The sequence below is a fragment of the Electrona antarctica genome, assembly GCF_951216825.1.
Source record: "Electrona antarctica genome assembly, contig: scaffold_206, whole genome shotgun sequence".
In the NCBI taxonomy this organism is placed as follows: Eukaryota; Metazoa; Chordata; class Actinopteri; order Myctophiformes; family Myctophidae; genus Electrona; species Electrona antarctica.
In genome coordinates, this window is record NW_027637825.1 from 66,756 (window position 1) to 83,337 (window position 16,582).

The 16,582-nt window shown below is 45.9% G+C and overlaps 1 protein-coding gene across 1 annotated transcript in view; it reads right to left on the reverse strand.

The window, feature by feature from the left end:
• Nucleotides 1–7,766: 7,766 nt before the first annotated feature.
• Nucleotides 7,767–16,582, reverse strand: part of LOC306918624 (thrombospondin type-1 domain-containing protein 7A-like) — a gene marked incomplete at both ends in the record, with an annotated part of 147,684 nt that continues 138,868 nt past the window's right edge. Inside the window, one exon of the mRNA XM_079531515.1 lies at nucleotides 7,767–7,895. Coding sequence (XP_079387641.1) covers nucleotides 7,767–7,895 — 129 coding nt within the window. The remainder of the gene's footprint in view (nucleotides 7,896–16,582) is intronic.

The window sequence follows — 16,582 nt, forward strand, 5'->3', positions numbered from 1 at the left end:
CCAATCATCCTCACAAACAGTCCGGTTCCGGGTGTTCCCTGCCTGTGTTTATTTATCTCTGTCCATGTATGGAAGACTGACGTCATAGTAGTGTCATAGTTCGTTCTAACAAATAATAAACTAATAAGTATAGATTGATATTCTTTGCCAAATGGCCAATCAGATGCGTGACATCATTAGCTATCCTACAATATGACATGCAATGACATCACGACCGTGTAATTGCTCATTATATATAATTGTCCAATAAACACAATCAGTTTCCTCGACTTGCAACGAGGAAACCGAGCTGCCTACGCTCGTCTACGCTCATTGAGCTGCTGTGTGAAATGTTTCACTGGACGATACATCTGGAAGGAGAACATAGGAAGAGCCAGGATGCTGTGGTGGTCGGACACGAGATCTACTGCTTTGGAGGACGCAGAAACCTGTGGAGAAGAGATCACATTGAAGTGCACGTCTTCAACACATTGTCTTTAAGATGGAACCCTGGAACAGGAGAACGTCACCTTGAGGTTCCATCCTGGCGCCTCGGCCTAAGAGCTGTGCTGATAGAAGATACTGTCTACCTCTGGGTTGGGTGGCAGTTCTACAATGTTCTTTACGCATTTGATGTCGACGCCCACAGATGGTTCAAACCACAGGTTTCTGGGACCGTTCCAAAGGGGAGGAGGAACCACTCAGCCTGTGTGTTGGGGAAGGTTATATATATTCATGGAGGACGCACCCAAACTGGACTCACTAATGATATGTACAAGTTGGACACCAGCACAATGGTCTGGACTTTAATTACCACCAGAGGAACTCCACCTCCTGCTTCAGAAGGTCACTCTGCCACCATCATCGGGACAAAGATGTTTGTATTTGGGGGCTATGAGTGGGGTCAGTACTACAACACCATCAGAATGTTTGACACAGAGACCAACCACTGGATGAACACACCTTCTACACAGCTTCTTCCAGAAGGACGTTGGGGTCATTCAGCCTTTACCTACAATGGAGAGCTGTTCATACTTGGAGGCTTTGGAAAAGTATTTTGGAACCTGTTCCTGTCCTTCAATGATTTGTGGAAATTCAGTCCAGAGACCTCCTCCTGGAAGAAGGCTGAGGCCAAGGGGAACGGACCGCCTGCGACGTCTAGGACGCGCTGTTGCATGCTGGGAGATCGTATCATCCTCTTTGATGGTGACCTGTACGTCTTAGACTTCAGTCCTAGCCTCAAGGCGTTATGTAAGCTAGCGGTTATTCGCTACGGTCTGGAGCAGTCTGGACTCCCACACAACATCATGAGGGAACTGGCAGCCATGCAGACCAGGTTTCCTGGATTCGCTGGTTTCTGTGGACCTGTAGAGTCTTTCCGCCACTCTGACATGTTACAATTTACAATTTAGGCATTTAGCAGACGCTCTTAATCCAGAGCGATTTACATTAAGCAAGAACAAAAAAGCATGGGAATACATCACATATATAAAAAGCATTTATCATGAAACATGCGTAAGCTAAGAACGTAACAGTGGAATATCTATATAATGAAACCATACATATAAACTATACATATATACTATACTATGCTATACATATGTACTATGAAGTGCTATGACTACATACAATGCAATTATAGTGCTGTCTACATGACATGCTATAAGTCTGTATCAAATGCTATCTAAGTCTAAAAAAGTGCTGTCTAAGGGGGTAGGGTAAGTGCTACGGGCCATGATGGAGTCTGAAAAGGTGGGTTTTCAGACTACGGCGGAAGATTGGGAGTGATGCTGCAGTTCTGATTGCAATGGGAAGTGCATTCCACAGTTTTGGAGCCAGAAGGGAGAAGAGTTTGGGACGTGTGGAGCGTTGTCCCGGCGTTTTTAGTGAGGGTACTTCCAGCTTCCCTGCGTCGGCTGATCTGAGGGCGCGGGAGGGTTTGTAGGGTTCAATCATGCTGGCAAGATATGGGGGAGCCATTTACCTTTCCTTGCTTTGAATGCCAGCATCAGAGTTTTCTATTCTGTGCTGGCAGCGACCGGGAGCCAGTGCCAGTGCAGTGCTGACTGACAGGCTCAGGCTGACTGACTTCATCAGCCCGCGCCACTCTGTCCATGCCTCTCTCTGATGTCATCAGCCAGTGCCACTCTTCCCATGCTTCTCTCTGATGTCATCAACCAGCGCCAATCTGTCCATGCTTGAAACAAGCCCAAAGTGATTAAATCAATTACCAGCTGCATTATTATTCCACACATGCACGCAAGCACGCATGCACGCACGCACGCACGCACGCACGCACGCACGCACGCACACACACCGTTACGAAGATTCTGCAATACATTCACCCATTCGCACACACATTCACATTCACACACCGATGGCGGAGGAAACCATGCAAGGCACCAACCTGCACATCGGGAGCAATCAGGGGTTCAGAGTCTTGCTCAAGGACACTTCCACACTAACTCTGGGGGAGCCCACAGGGATCGAACCGGGAACCCCCACCCCCTATCCAGGGGAGCAGTGCACCAAAGCATTATGGTAATTGTAGTCCAGGATCAAAGCAAGTGAGCCCAGTGTCCTTGACATCAGAGACACTGGGCTCACTGCTAAAATCTTAAAATATCTAAAAACCACATATATTACACACATAAAGACCCCCAGGAAAGTGTTCTAAATCTTCTAAACGTCATTAACATATTGTAAGGACTTGTACTGAACACGTGTCATCACATGCACAACATCTGTTGAAGACTAATCTGTGCTAATTGAGTCTGACTCAGTCTGGTGTCTGTAGTATTAACCCATTTAGGCCTGGGTGGGGGTCCCCGGGTTGATTCTATAGTCTGGTGTCTGTAGTATTAACCCATTTAGGCCTGGGTGGGGGTCCCCGGGTTGATTCTATAGTCTGGTGTCTGTAGTATTAACCCGTTTAGGCCTGGGTGGGGGTCCCCGGGTTGATTCTATAGTCTGGTGTCTGTAGTATTAACCCGTTTAGGCCTGGGTGGGGGTCCCCGGGTTGATTCTATAGTCTGGTGTCTGTAGTATTAACCCGTTTAGGCCTGGGTGGGGGTCCCCGGGTTGATTCTATAGTCTGGTGTCTGTAGTATTAACCCGTTTAGGCCTGGGTGGGGGTCCCCGGGTTGATTCTATAGTCTGGTGTCTGTAGTATTAACCCGTTTAGGCCTGGGTGGGGGTCCCCGGGTTGATTCTATAGTCTGGTGTCTGTAGTATTAACCCGTTTAGGCCTGGGTGGGGGTCCCCGGGTTGATTCTATAGTCTGGTGTCTGTAGTATTAACCCATTTAGGCCTGGGTGGGGGTCCCCGGGTTGATTCTATAGTCTGGTGTCTGTAGTATTAACCCGTTTAGGCCTGGGTGGGGGTCCCCGGGTTGATTCTATAGTCTGGTGTCTGTAGTATTAACCCATTTAGGCCTGGGTGGGGGTCCCCGGGTTGATTCTATAGTCTGGTGTCTGTAGTATTAACCCGTTTAGGCCTGGGTGGGGGTCCCCGGGTTGATTCTATAGTCTGGTGTCTGTAGTATTAACCCATTTAGGCCTGACATTTTTGACAAATTTTTAAAAATGTCCCCATGTTTCAGTGGTGCTCAATATTTCATGTCAAGGACCCCAAAAATTATATGTAATTGGCCTCCGACCCCCATCTGAAAATATGTTGTTCCAGGGACCCCCCAGAAGCAAAGATTTGAGTTAAAAACGTTCTCTCTGAAAAAATATATATTCCAAATTTGCACCACATTTTCACGACTTTTCAAAAATAGCAGACCTACAAGCTCGTAGCGCGCCACTCGGTGGCGCGCTACGAGCTTGTAGATCTGCTATTTTTCAATAGCTAAATTATAACGTGTTTAAAACCCCAACAGGGGTTACAGTACGATGCGTTGAAGAGAGATGTTACACTAATGAATGCATTCTGTCTGATAAATACATGAATAGAATAATACATCATAAATGATGAGATTCAAAACAAAATGGTTCTGTTGAATGACTCTGTGTTCGTTCTGGGTAGAAACACATTATTTTTGTTGTTGTGTCAAAGACGGTTACAGATTACACATTGGTGACATTCACTGTTTTGTTCATGCATGTCCAGATACTGGAAAGAGGACTTCAGGGCAAAACGATGCAATTATAAAGAGAAATAAAACATTCTATATACGGTTAAAATAGATACAATTTACAATTTAGGCATTTATCAGACGCTCTTAATCCAGAGCGATTTACATTAAGCAATAACAAAAAGCATGGCAATACATCACATATATAGTTATCATGAAACATGCGTATAAGCTAAGAACGTAACAGTGGAGTATCATGAAACTATATATGTAAACTATACATACTATACTATATTACTATTACTATGACTACATGAAATGCAATTCTAGTGCTGTCTACATAACATGCTATAAGTCTGTTTAAAATGCTATCTAAGTCTACATAAAGTGCTATATTTAAAATGCTATCTAAGTCTACATAAAGTGCTATCTAAGGGGCTAGGGTAAGTGCTACGGGCCATGATGGAGTCTGAAGAGGTGGGTTTTCAGACTACGGTGGAAGATTGGGAGTGAGTCTGTAGTTCTGATTGTGAGTCAGGGTGGTGGTCCCCAGGTTGATTCTATAGTCAGGGTGGCTGGGTGGGGGTCCCCAGGTTGATTCTATAGTCAGGGTGGGGGGTCCCCAGGTTGATTCTATAGTCAGGGTGGCTGGGTGGGGGTCCCCGGGTTGATTCTATAGTCAGGGTGGCTGGGTGGGGGTCCCCGGGTTGATTCTATAGTAAGGGTGGGGGTCCCCAGGTTGATTCTATAGTCAGGGTGGCTGGGTGGTGGTCCCCGGGTTGATTCTATAGTCAGGGTGGGGGTCCCCAGGTTGATTCTATAGTCAGGGTGGTGGTCCCCAGGTTGATTCTATAGTCAGGGTGGTGGTCCTTGGGTTGATTCTATAGTCAGGGTGGGGGTCCCCAGGTTGATTATATAGTCAGGGTGGTGGTCCCTGGGTTGTTCTATAGTCAGGGTGGGGGTCCCCGGGTTGATTCTATAGTCAGGGTGGTGGTCCCCAGGTTGATTCTATAGTCAGGGTGGTCCCCAGGTTGATTCTATAGTCAGGGTGGGGGTCCCCGGGTAGATTCTATAGTCAGGGTGGTGGTCCCCGGGTTGATTCTATAGTCAGGGTGGTGGTCCCCAGGTTGATTCTATAGTCAGGGTGGGGGTCCCCAGGTTGATTCTATAGTCAGGGTGGTGGTCCCCAGGTTGATTCTATAGTCAGGGTGGTGGTCCCCAGGTTGATTCTATAGTCAGGGTGGTCCCCAGGTTGATTCTATAGTCAGGGTGGTGGTCCCCAGGTTGATTCTATAGTCAGGGTGGGGGTCCCCGGGTTGATTCTATAGTCAGGGTGGGGGTCCCCAGGTTGATTCTATAGTCAGGGTGGTGGTCCCCGGGTTGATTATATAGTCAGGGTGGTGGTCCCCAGGTTGATTCTATAGTCAGGGTGGGGGTCCCCGGGTTGATTCTATAGTCAGGGTGGGGGTCCCCAGGTTGATTCTATAGTCAGGGTGGGGGTCCCCAGGTTGATTCTATAGTCAGGGTGGGGGTCCCCAGGTTGATTCTATAGTCAGGGTGGGGGTCCCCAGGTTGATTCTATAGTCAGGGTGGTGGTCCCCAGGTTGATTCTATAGTCAGGGTGGGGGTCCCCAGGTTGATTCTATAGTCAGGGTGGTGGTCCCCAGGTTGATTCTATAGTCAGGGTGGGGGTCCCCGGGTTGATTCTATAGTCAGGGTGGTGGTCCCCAGGTTGATTCTATAGTCAGGGTGGTGGTCCCCGGGTTGATTCTATAGTCAGGGTGGTGGTCCCCGGGTTGATTCTATAGTCAGGGTGGTGGTCCCCAGGTTGATTCTATAGTCAGGGTGGTCCCTGGGTTGATTCTATAGTCAGGGTAGGGGTCCCCAGGTAGCAACATTCCTTATAGGAATAGGTTTTAAGTGCTTTTTAAACCGCGGCAATAATGGAGCGAAACATTAAATTAATTCAAGTAATTCGTTTCGTTCAAACGATAAGGGGACGTCGCAGGACAACAGCAGTAGCTGTGTGGGGTGAGTTTAGTGAATGATAAGGGGACGTCACAGGACAACAGCAGTAGCTGTGTGTGTGGGGTGAGACCCTTTCCAGACTGAGTAGCGAAGTGACAATACAGATTGACGGAACGCAGCGAATCAGAATGGAACCCAAAGGATCTATACTTACAGCAACGTTTTGATTGGTCAAACTGACCGTCCGTTGGTGACCATAAGTTCCACATTACTTTGTATTTCTTTTTACTCTACAGTTATATTATTCTTTGATGGTTTTAGCTAAACGTTAATTTGAAGAATCACATCATTATTACAAAAACATGGTAACCGCTGTCCACCGTAGTCTAAGTTATCCGCTGTCCACCGGTTAATAAAACATAGTCTAAGTTATCCGCTGTACACCGGTTAATAAAACATAGTCTAAGTTATCCGCTGTACACCGGTTAATAAAACATAGTCTAAGTTATCCGCTGTCCACCGGTTAATAAAACATAGTCTAAGTTATCCGCTGTACACCGGTTAATAAAACATAGTCTAAGTTATCCGCTGTCCACCGGTTAATAAAACATAGTCTAAGTTATCCGCTGTACACCGTACACAGTTATCCACTGTACACCGTACACAGTTATCCGCTGTACACCGTACACAGTAGTGTACACCGTACACAGTAGCCAATCTACAAGCTCACAATATGTCGCAATATGCTCCTTTTTTTTCTAATCTTAAGTACATTTTGATGCAAATCTTTTGTACTAAAGCATTTGTTTTTTTAATTCAAGCCTTTTTTCTTTAACAGAGAATATGAATTTATTGTGGTATTTCAAGATATGCACGTTCAAAGTTTGCATTTTCAATTGAGCGCTATAGTGCCACCATTTGGCCAATCGTCATGGGCTTCGCATATTCACCGTTTGGCATGGTCCTCTACCAGATTACCGCGTTTCGCGAAAACCGACTGCACGGTTCAGCCAGAACAGCTATTTTTGGCGGAAGGAGAAGGAGAAGAAGAAAAAAATACAAAAACAATAAGTGACCAAAATCACTTCGTGACTTCTTGGTCCCTTAATTAACATACACACGAAATTGAGTATTTCACTGCCGGCTGGTCCCTGGTAAGATGTGGAGATTGAGAGAGGGCTCCGACCCGGCTGGTCTCTGGTAAATTGTGGAGATTGAGAGAGGGCTCCGATCCGGCTGGTCTCTGGTAAATCGTGGAGATTGAGAGAGGGCTCCGATCCGGCTGGTCCCTGGTAAGACGTGGAGATTGAGAGAGGGCTCCGATCCGGCTGGTCCCTGCTGGCGAGATGCACTTTTAGCAAGGCTGATAGGGATTGGTGGAGGAACAGAGTATAGGGATGCATGCAGCCAATCATCCTCACAAACAGTCCGGTTCCGGGTGTTCCCTGCCTGTGTTTATTTCTCTCTGTCCATGTATGGATGACTGACGTCATAGTAGTGACATAGTTCGTTCTAACAAATAATAAACTAATAAATATCAATTGATATTCTTTGCCAAATGGCCAATCAGATTGCGTGACATCATAAACCTACAATATGACATGCAATGACATCACAACCGTGTAATTTCTCATTATATATAATTGTCCAATTCACACTTAGAATCAGTTTAGCGACTTGCAACTAGGAAACCGAGCTGCCTTCATCCTAACGAGTTCATCTGTAAACTGGTCGTCTACGTTCATATGCAGTGGAGCTGCTGTGTGAAATGTTTCACTGGACGATACATCTGGAAGGAGAACATAGGAAGAGCCAGGATGCTGCTGTGGTGGTCAGACACGAGATCTACTGCTTTGGAGGACGCAGAAACCTGTGGAGAAGAGATCACATTGAAGTGCACGTCTTCAACACATTGTCTTTAAGATGGAACCCTGGAACAGGAGAACGTCACCTTGAGGTTCCATCCTGGCGCCTCGGCCTAAGAGCTGTGCTGATAGAAGATACTGTCTACCTCTGGGTAGAGTGGCTTTACTGCAATGTGCTTTACGCATTTGATGTCGACGCCCACAGATGGTTCAAACCACAGGTTTCTGGGACCGTTCCAGGGGAGAGGAGGAACCACTCAGCCTGTGTGTTGGGGAAGGTCATGTATATTCATGGAGGATACTCTCAGCTGACTGGATCCACTAATGACACCTACAAGTTGGACACCAGCACAATGGTCTGGACTTTAATTACCACCAGAGGAACTCCACCTCCTGCTTCAGAAGGTCACTCTGCCACCATTATTGGGGCAAAGATGTTTGTATTTGGGGGCTGGGGGTGGTGGCTTCAGTACTACAACACCATCAGAATGTTTGACACAGAGACCAACCACTGTATGAACACACCTTCTACACAGCTTCTTCCAGAAGGACGTTGGGGTCATTCAGCCTTTACCTACAATGGAGAGCTGTACATACTTGGTGGCATTGGAAAAGTATTTTGGAACCCATTCCTGTCCTTCAATGATTTGTGGAAATTCAGTCCAGAGACCTCCTCCTGGACGAAGGTTGAGGCCAAGGGGAACGGACCGCCTGCGACGTCTAGGACGCGCTGTTGCATGCTGGGAGATTGTATCATCCTCTTTGATGGTGACCTGTACGTCTTAGACTTCAGTCCTAGCCTGAAGGCGTTATGTAAGCTAGCGGTTATTCAGTACGGTCTGGAGCAGTCTGGACTCCCACACAACATCAGGAGGGAACTGGCAGCCATGCGGACCAGGTTTACAGGGAATACATCCCATATATAAAAAGCATTTATATTGCATGTTCTCCCCGTGTCCCCTAGGGTAGTTACCCTCACAAAAAACATGTAATCCTGGTCTCTAAACTGCCTCCCCCTGGCCAGCCGGGGCGCCTGATGGAGGGGAAAGGAACTGATTGGAATAACGTGTTCCTTCCACGCACTACGTCCAACCAGGGAAACTCCCCCCTGTCAGGTGCAAAGGAGCTACTTGGACACTCAGGCATTAAGGAAGCATGAGTTCAAGTCTGTTGCTCTCCCCATGTCCCCCATATATGGGGACTAGGTTGGCGGAGGGTGTGTAGAGCCCAGGATCACATTAGATGATTGACACAGGGGTGAAAAATGGGTTACAAAATCGTGGGATAAAAATTTTAAAAATTATTAAAAAAAAGCATGTGGAATATCTATATAATGAAACCATACATATAAACTATACATATATACTATACTATGCTATACATATGTACTATGAAGTGCTATGACTACATACTGTACAATGCAATTATAGTGCTGTCTACATGACATGCTATAAGTCTGTATCAAATGCTATCTAAAAAGGTGCTGTCTAAGGGGGTAGGGTAAGTGCTATGAGCCATGATGGAGTCTGAAAAGGTGGGTTTTCAGACTACGGTGGAAGATTGGGAGTGATGCTGCAGTTCTGATTGTAATGGGGAGTGCATTCCACAGTTTTGGGGCCTGAAGGGAGAAGAGTTTGGGACGTGTGGAGCGTTGTCCCGGCGTTTTTAGTGAGGGTACTTCCAGCTTCCCTGCGTTGGCTGATCTGAGTGCTCGGGAGGGTTTGTAGGGTCCAATCTACATTGTCAACTGATCCAAGATAATAGCAGCTATTCTAGCTTTGAGCTCCAACAATTTCAGCTGAATTTGTCCTCACCTGTATTTTGTGCAGTGATCTACCGCCCCCCACAGTTCAACGCAGCTTTTATTCAGGACTTTGGCAATTTTTTATCCACAATAATGATCAAATACGACTTTGTTTTAATCTCGGGTGATCTGAATGTACACGCCTGCTGCCCGTCTAAGCCACTAGTCAAGGACTTTTTTAACCTTTTAGACTCTTTAACTTAACTCAATCAGTGACTGGCCCAACTCATAACTTGGGCCATACTTTAGATTTGATTTTATCCCATGGGCTCTCCGTTTCTGTCAGTGACTGCTCTTCATTTAAGGTATCTGATCACTTCCCAATTTTATTTTCCGTCTCAGTCCCATGCTTGCCACTCAAACCTAGTGCCCCTGCTCGCCGCCAGCGTGCCATAACCTCTACAACGGCCTCCCAGTTTTCCCTCACTTTCAATAACTCCCCTCCCTATCCCTCTGACAGTATTCTCAGCGCTGAGGAACTCTACCGCCTCTTCGATGCCTTATGCTCCTCAACACTGGATACCGTTGCTCCTTTTAAATTATTATCTAAAAGCACCAAAGCACTTTCGGAGCCGTGGCTCAATAGTTCCACTCGCTCTCTCAGATGCGCCTGCCAGCGCGCTGAGAGAAAATGGAAGAAAGACAGACTTTACATTTCTGCCGACATCCTACGTGGCTGCCTTTCTGATTACCAGAAGGCGGTCAAACTGGCCAAGACCAACTACATTTCCGCTCTAGTCTCCAAAAACAGCCATAAACCGCAGATTCTTTTTAATGTTCTCGACTCTATCATCAATCCCCGTGAGCCCTCTCCTGTTGTGCCCTCACTCGTCCTCTGCGAAGACTTTCTCACTTTCTTCACTGCCAAAATTTCCACCCTCAGGTCAGCCCATACCCCCACCGCCTTTTCGCCCCCCCTTCCCTCTCCTCCTACTGCCACACTCAGCCATTTTGAGCCCGTATCCTTAGCCCAACTATGTGATGTTATCTCGCACTTGCGCCCTACAAATTGTCCCTCCGACAGTATTCCCTCCAGTCTCCTCAAGGATGTGTTAGACTCCGTTGGACCGAGTGTCTTGCGGCTTTTCAACACCTGCCTTAGCACCGGCTCCGTCCCGGCCGCCTTCAAACAAGCTATGGTGCAGCCTCTCCTAAAAAAGGTAAACTTAGACCCTTCCTCCCTTTCCAATTTCAGGCCAATTTCACAACTTCCGTTTTTATCCAAGGCCCTGGAAAAGGTAGTCTACTGCCAAGTGCAATCCTTTCTTACCACTCATGGCATCTATTATACATTTCAGTCTGGCTTTAGACCTGGACATAGCACCGAAACAGCTCTCCTCAGAGTTCTCAATGACATTCGCCAAATCACAGATACAGACACAGATCTGACAGCTGCATTCGATACAGTGGATCATCGGATCTTGCTGTCCAGACTGGAGCACCATGTCGGTATTTCTGGCACTGCCTTAGAATGGTTCAGGTCTTATCTAACCACCACTGTTTTAAGGTTGGGCTAGGCGCATTCCACTCCAGTGTGGCCCCTCTAACCTGTGGCGGCCCTCAGGGTTCCATCCTAGGCCCCATCCTCTTCCTGCTCTATATGCTCCCTCTAGGCGCACTCATTAAAAAACATAATGTATCATTTCATTTTTATGCAGATGATGTTCAGCTCTATCTTCCACTGAATATGGACAGCACTGACCCCGCTCAGCCGCTATTGATGTGTCTCTCCGACATTAAATCGTGGATGAACACAAACTTCCTCCTGGAGAGAGTCATTCACGCGTTCATATCATCAAGACTCGATTATTGCAATGCTCTTTATGCAGGCATCGACCTGTCAGCTATCAGACGTCTACAGCTCGTACAGAACGCCGCCGCTCGCCTCCTCACTGGCACAAATAGGCGTGATCATATCTCCCCAGTCCTCGCCTCCCTCCACTGGCTCCCTGTCCGTTTTAGGATTGACTTTAAGATTTTAACGTTTGTTAAAATCAAAATGACCTGTCCCCTCCATATTTGGTGGAATTGATCACGCCATATGTCCCAACAAGAGCCCTGAGATCGGCTAACCAGTCTCTCTTGACTGTCCCTGATACACACTTCAGGACCAAAGGAGACCGCGCTTTTGCTGTGGCCGGACCCACTCTCTGGAATGCCCTGCCATTTCATGTTCGCTCAGCTCGGTCTTTGGCGACTTTTAAATCCTTGCTAAAGACTCATTTCTTTTCAATCGCGTTTCCTAATTAAATTAAGTTTACTGTGGCCTTTATAGCCTATACCTATGCACTATGTTCCCATGCACCTATGGAACTGCCTTTTGTTTTTGATATATTGTTCTGTTCTGACATATTTTTACATAATGCTTTTCTTTCCTTTTATTCTTGTATTACTCTCGATGTATGTTCTTATGCTCTGTGATGTGAACTTGTGAAGCACTTTGGTTCGACCTCGGTCGTTGGAAATGTGCTATATAAATAAAGTTTGATTTGATTTTGATTTGATACTTGCAAGATATGGGGGAGCCATGCCTTTGGTTGCTTTGAATGCCAGCATCAGAGTTTTGTATTCTGTGCGGGCAGCGACCGGGAGCCAGTGCCAGTGCAGGCTGACTGACTCATCATGATGTCATCAGCCAGAGCCACTCTTCCCATGCTTCTCTCTGATGTCATCAGCCAGCGCCACTCTTCCCATGCTTCTCTCTGATGTCATCAGCCAGCGAAACTCTGTCCATGCTTCTCTCTGATGTCATCAACCAGCACCACTCTGTCCATGCTTCTCTCTGATGTCATCAACCAGCACCACTCTGTCCATGCTTCTCTCTGATGTCATCAGCCAGCACCACTCTGTCCATGCTTCTCTCTGATGTCATCAACCAGCACCACTCTGTCCATGCTTCTCTCTGATGTCATCAGCCAGCGCCACTCTGTCCATGCTTCTCTCTGATGTCATCAACCAGCACCACTCTGTCCATGCTTCTCTCTGATGTCATCAGCCAGCACCACTCTGTCCATGCTTCTCTCTGATGTCATCAACCAGCACCACTCTGTCCATGCTTCTCTCTGATGTCATCAGCCAGCGCCACTCTGTCCATGCTTCTCTCTGATGTCATCAACCAGCACCACTCTGTCCATGCTTCTCTCTGATGTCATCAACCAGCACCACTCTGTCCATGCTTCTCTCTGATGTCATCAACCAGCACCACTCTGTCCATGCTTGAAACGCGTCTGAGCGATTCCCAAGCAGGTTCTCAGGGAAGGAGCGCTCGTTGTACCAAGCCGGCCACGCTACTACTAGTAGCCAAGGAAAGCGCCGCCCGTGCGGGCGGAACCTCACCTTCTAATACGAACACAAAACCCCATTCTGCCAGCTGCCTCGCAGGCCTAGTGGATTACTACACCGACTTGTAATACCATGCTTCACGCGTTTGCGCCCCACTGCCGCCACCTCTTTTACTACCGCAGACTTTTTAATAGTTTTTGGATTAAGGTTGGTGAGGGGTTCGTTAATAGTTTTTGGATTAAGGTTGGTGAGGGGTACGTTAATAGTTTTTGGATTAAGGTTGGTGAGGGGTACGTTAATAGTTTTTGGATTAAGGTTGGTGAGGGGTGCATTAAAAAGATTGGATTAAGGTTGGTGAGGGATGCGTTGCTCCCCTGATTGCGGTTATGTTTAGGTTAGAGTTAGAGATAGGGTTAGTACAAGTAAGACACGCGAACGCGGGAAGCGAACGCAGCTCGTAAATTGCAATAACTTAGAATAAATTACGTACTTTAAGGGTTTTTTTTGTTCATTTTTTTTTTTTTTACAGATCCTTTTTAAGTTAAGTTTTTTTTAAAGTTTTTTCTTTTTAAGTTTGTTTTTTAAGTTAAGTTTGTTTTTTAAGTTAAGTTTTTTTTTATTAAGTTAAGTTGTTGAAGGGTTTTTTTTTGTTATTTTTTTTTTTTTTTACAGATTATTTTTAAATTAAGTTTTTTTAAGTTAAGTTTTTTTTTAAGTTTTTTCTTTTTAAGTTTGTTTTTTAAGTTAAGTTTCTTTTTTTAAGTTAAGTTTTTTTTTATTAAGTTAAGTTGTGTGTGTGTGTGTGTGTGTGTGTGTGTGTGTGTGTGTGTGTGTGTGTGTGTGTGTGTGTGTGTGTGTGTGTGTGTGTGTGCGTGTGCGTGCATGTGTTTTTGTGTGTGATACAGCTGCGCCCTCTGGTGGCGGGCGGGTGGTGTTACAGCGTGACACACACACAGACACACAGACAGACAGACAGACAGACATGATCTGCTGGGTCTCATAGTAAATGCTCACTGCGTTCGCAACTAGTCATAGAGTACTAGTAGGCATAAACACTTGTGTGCGGTCCAAAACACAGCCCAGCGCTTCCTACAACCAATCACAGCACTCCAAATTCAACTTGCGCTTGGGAATCGCTCGGGCGCGCTTGAAACAAGCCCAAAGTGATTAAATCAATGAATTACCAGCTGCATTATAATTCCACGCACGCACGCACGCACGCACGCACGCACGCACGCACGCACGCACGCACGCACACCGTTACATAGATTCTGCAATACATTCACCCATTCACACATTCTCATTCACATACCGATGGCGGAGGAAACCATGCACGGCACCAACCTGCACATCGGGAGCAATCAGGGGTTCAGAGTCTTGCTCAAGGACACTTCCACACTAACTCTGGGGGAGCCCACAGGGATCGAACCGGGGAACCCCCACCCCCTATCCAGGGGAGCAGTGCACCAAAGCATTATGGTAATTGTAGTCCAGGATCAAAGCAAGTGAGCCCAGTGTCCTTGACATCAGAGACACTAGGCTCACTGCTAAAATCTTAAATATCAAAAAACCACATATATTACACACATAAAGACCCCCAGGAAAGTGTTCTAAATCTTCTAAACGTCATTAACATATTGTAAGGACTTGTACTGAACACGTGTCATCACATGCACAACATCTGTTGAAGACTAATCTGTGCTAATTGAGTCTGACTCAGTCTGGTGTCTGTAGTATTACAGTACGGTGCTTTGAAGAGAGATGTTACACTAATGAATGCATTCTGTCTGATAAATACATGAATAGAATAATACATCATAAATGATGGGATTCAAAACAAAATGGTTCTGGTGAATGACTCTGTGTTCGTTCTGGGTAGAAACACATTATTTTTGTTGTTGTGTCAAAGACGGTTACAGATTACACATTGGTGACATTCACTGTTTTTTTCTGCATGTCCAGATACTGGAAAGAGGACTTCAGGGCAAAACGATGCAATTATAAAGAGAAACTAGAAAAGGATCGCTGCAAGCAGCGATAAGGCAGGACCAAGCAGGAAGGCAATAAGAATAATATGCACAAGAAACATGGAAGTCTAAACTTGAGAAAAAGACCATGGAATTGTGACAGGGTCGGTTTTTTATAGTGGGGGGCAGGTACGGGTTCTTGAATACTCATACACAGAGTTGGCGGTGCCCAGATTTGAACCCATGACCTTGTGTTGCAAAGGCAAGAGCTCTACCTACCGAGCTAACAAGCAAAATCATTCAGTGTTTTTGTAGCAAGTTGCGCAAGGATAACTAATGATAAGGTGGGTATAAAGATAAATGAATTGACTGTGTATAAACCAGAAAATGTACCAGATTCGGATGAGGAGCTCAATGAGTGAGTGAAAACCAATGAAATGAGTCTGAAACAGGGATTAAAGGTTAACTGAAAAAATATTAAACTTCAGAGAAAATAAACAGCTTTGAACATTCATGAAAAACAAACAAATGGGGCCCACTTTAAGTTGTTGACTTGAAAAGTCCCAGTTCAGTTCCTATTCAGTTCAGGGAAAGCAGTCTCTTTCTCCAATTTGGAGAACCAGATTACCACATTTGTGGGTGAAGGGGGGTTCAGAGTTCCGCGTCGGCTCACCAGGTCTGGGTACCATCCGGTACCAGAACCATCCATGCAAGGGAATCCTTTCAGGACACAAAAAACCTGAACTGAAAGGCCAGGTGTCCAAATCAGTCTTTGTTTCAAAATCACTGTTGTACAACATCAAATAAAACTAGAAAAAGTGCCCTTCTGGGCACAGGTCTCCACCAGGAGGATAGGACTGTGTGAGATGTTTGGCAAAATGTTTAGTAGTAATATAAACATGTTTGCCTTGTATGGCAATTGGATGATTTGAGGCATTTTGTTCCAATCAACCTGTTTTGCAAAAATCAACCTGTTGGTGGCGCTATAACAGGCCAATGTGAAAAGGGTGGGATATATTCCTCAGCCTAGTAAGAAAATGTGTGAAAGATTTCACGTAAATTGCATGCTGTGTTCATGATTTGAGGCTTTTGTTCAAAACGGGGCAATCTTGCAAACTGTGAAAGGCAATTATAGCCAATTAGGGTGGAATATGAAATATCGGACAGATCCGACTTGAGCACATGACCATAGAGATACTGTGTAACGATTTGTGAGATTTTTGGACAGAATCTGGAGGAGTAATATCCAAAAATGTGTTTTACAAAAGTCGGCCTCCTGGTGGCGCTATAACTGGTAACGGACGGACGGAAGGACACACGGACACACGGACGGACACACACACACACGGACGGAGTGCAAAACATACTCTCTCACCATGCCTTCGGCCTGGTGGAGACAACTATCATGAGTAAAGAACCTGATTTGATCAGGATCAAGTTCTTTATACATGTTTCCCACTAAACAAATCAGTTTCTAGCATTGAGAAAAAGACTGTGGAATTGTCCCCAGGTTGATTCTATAGTCAGGGTGGGGGTCCCCGGGTTGATTCTATAGTCAGGGTGGGGGTCCCCAGGTTGATTCTATAGTCAGGGTGGGGGTCCCCAAGTTGATTCTATAGTCAGGGTGGGGGTCCCCAGG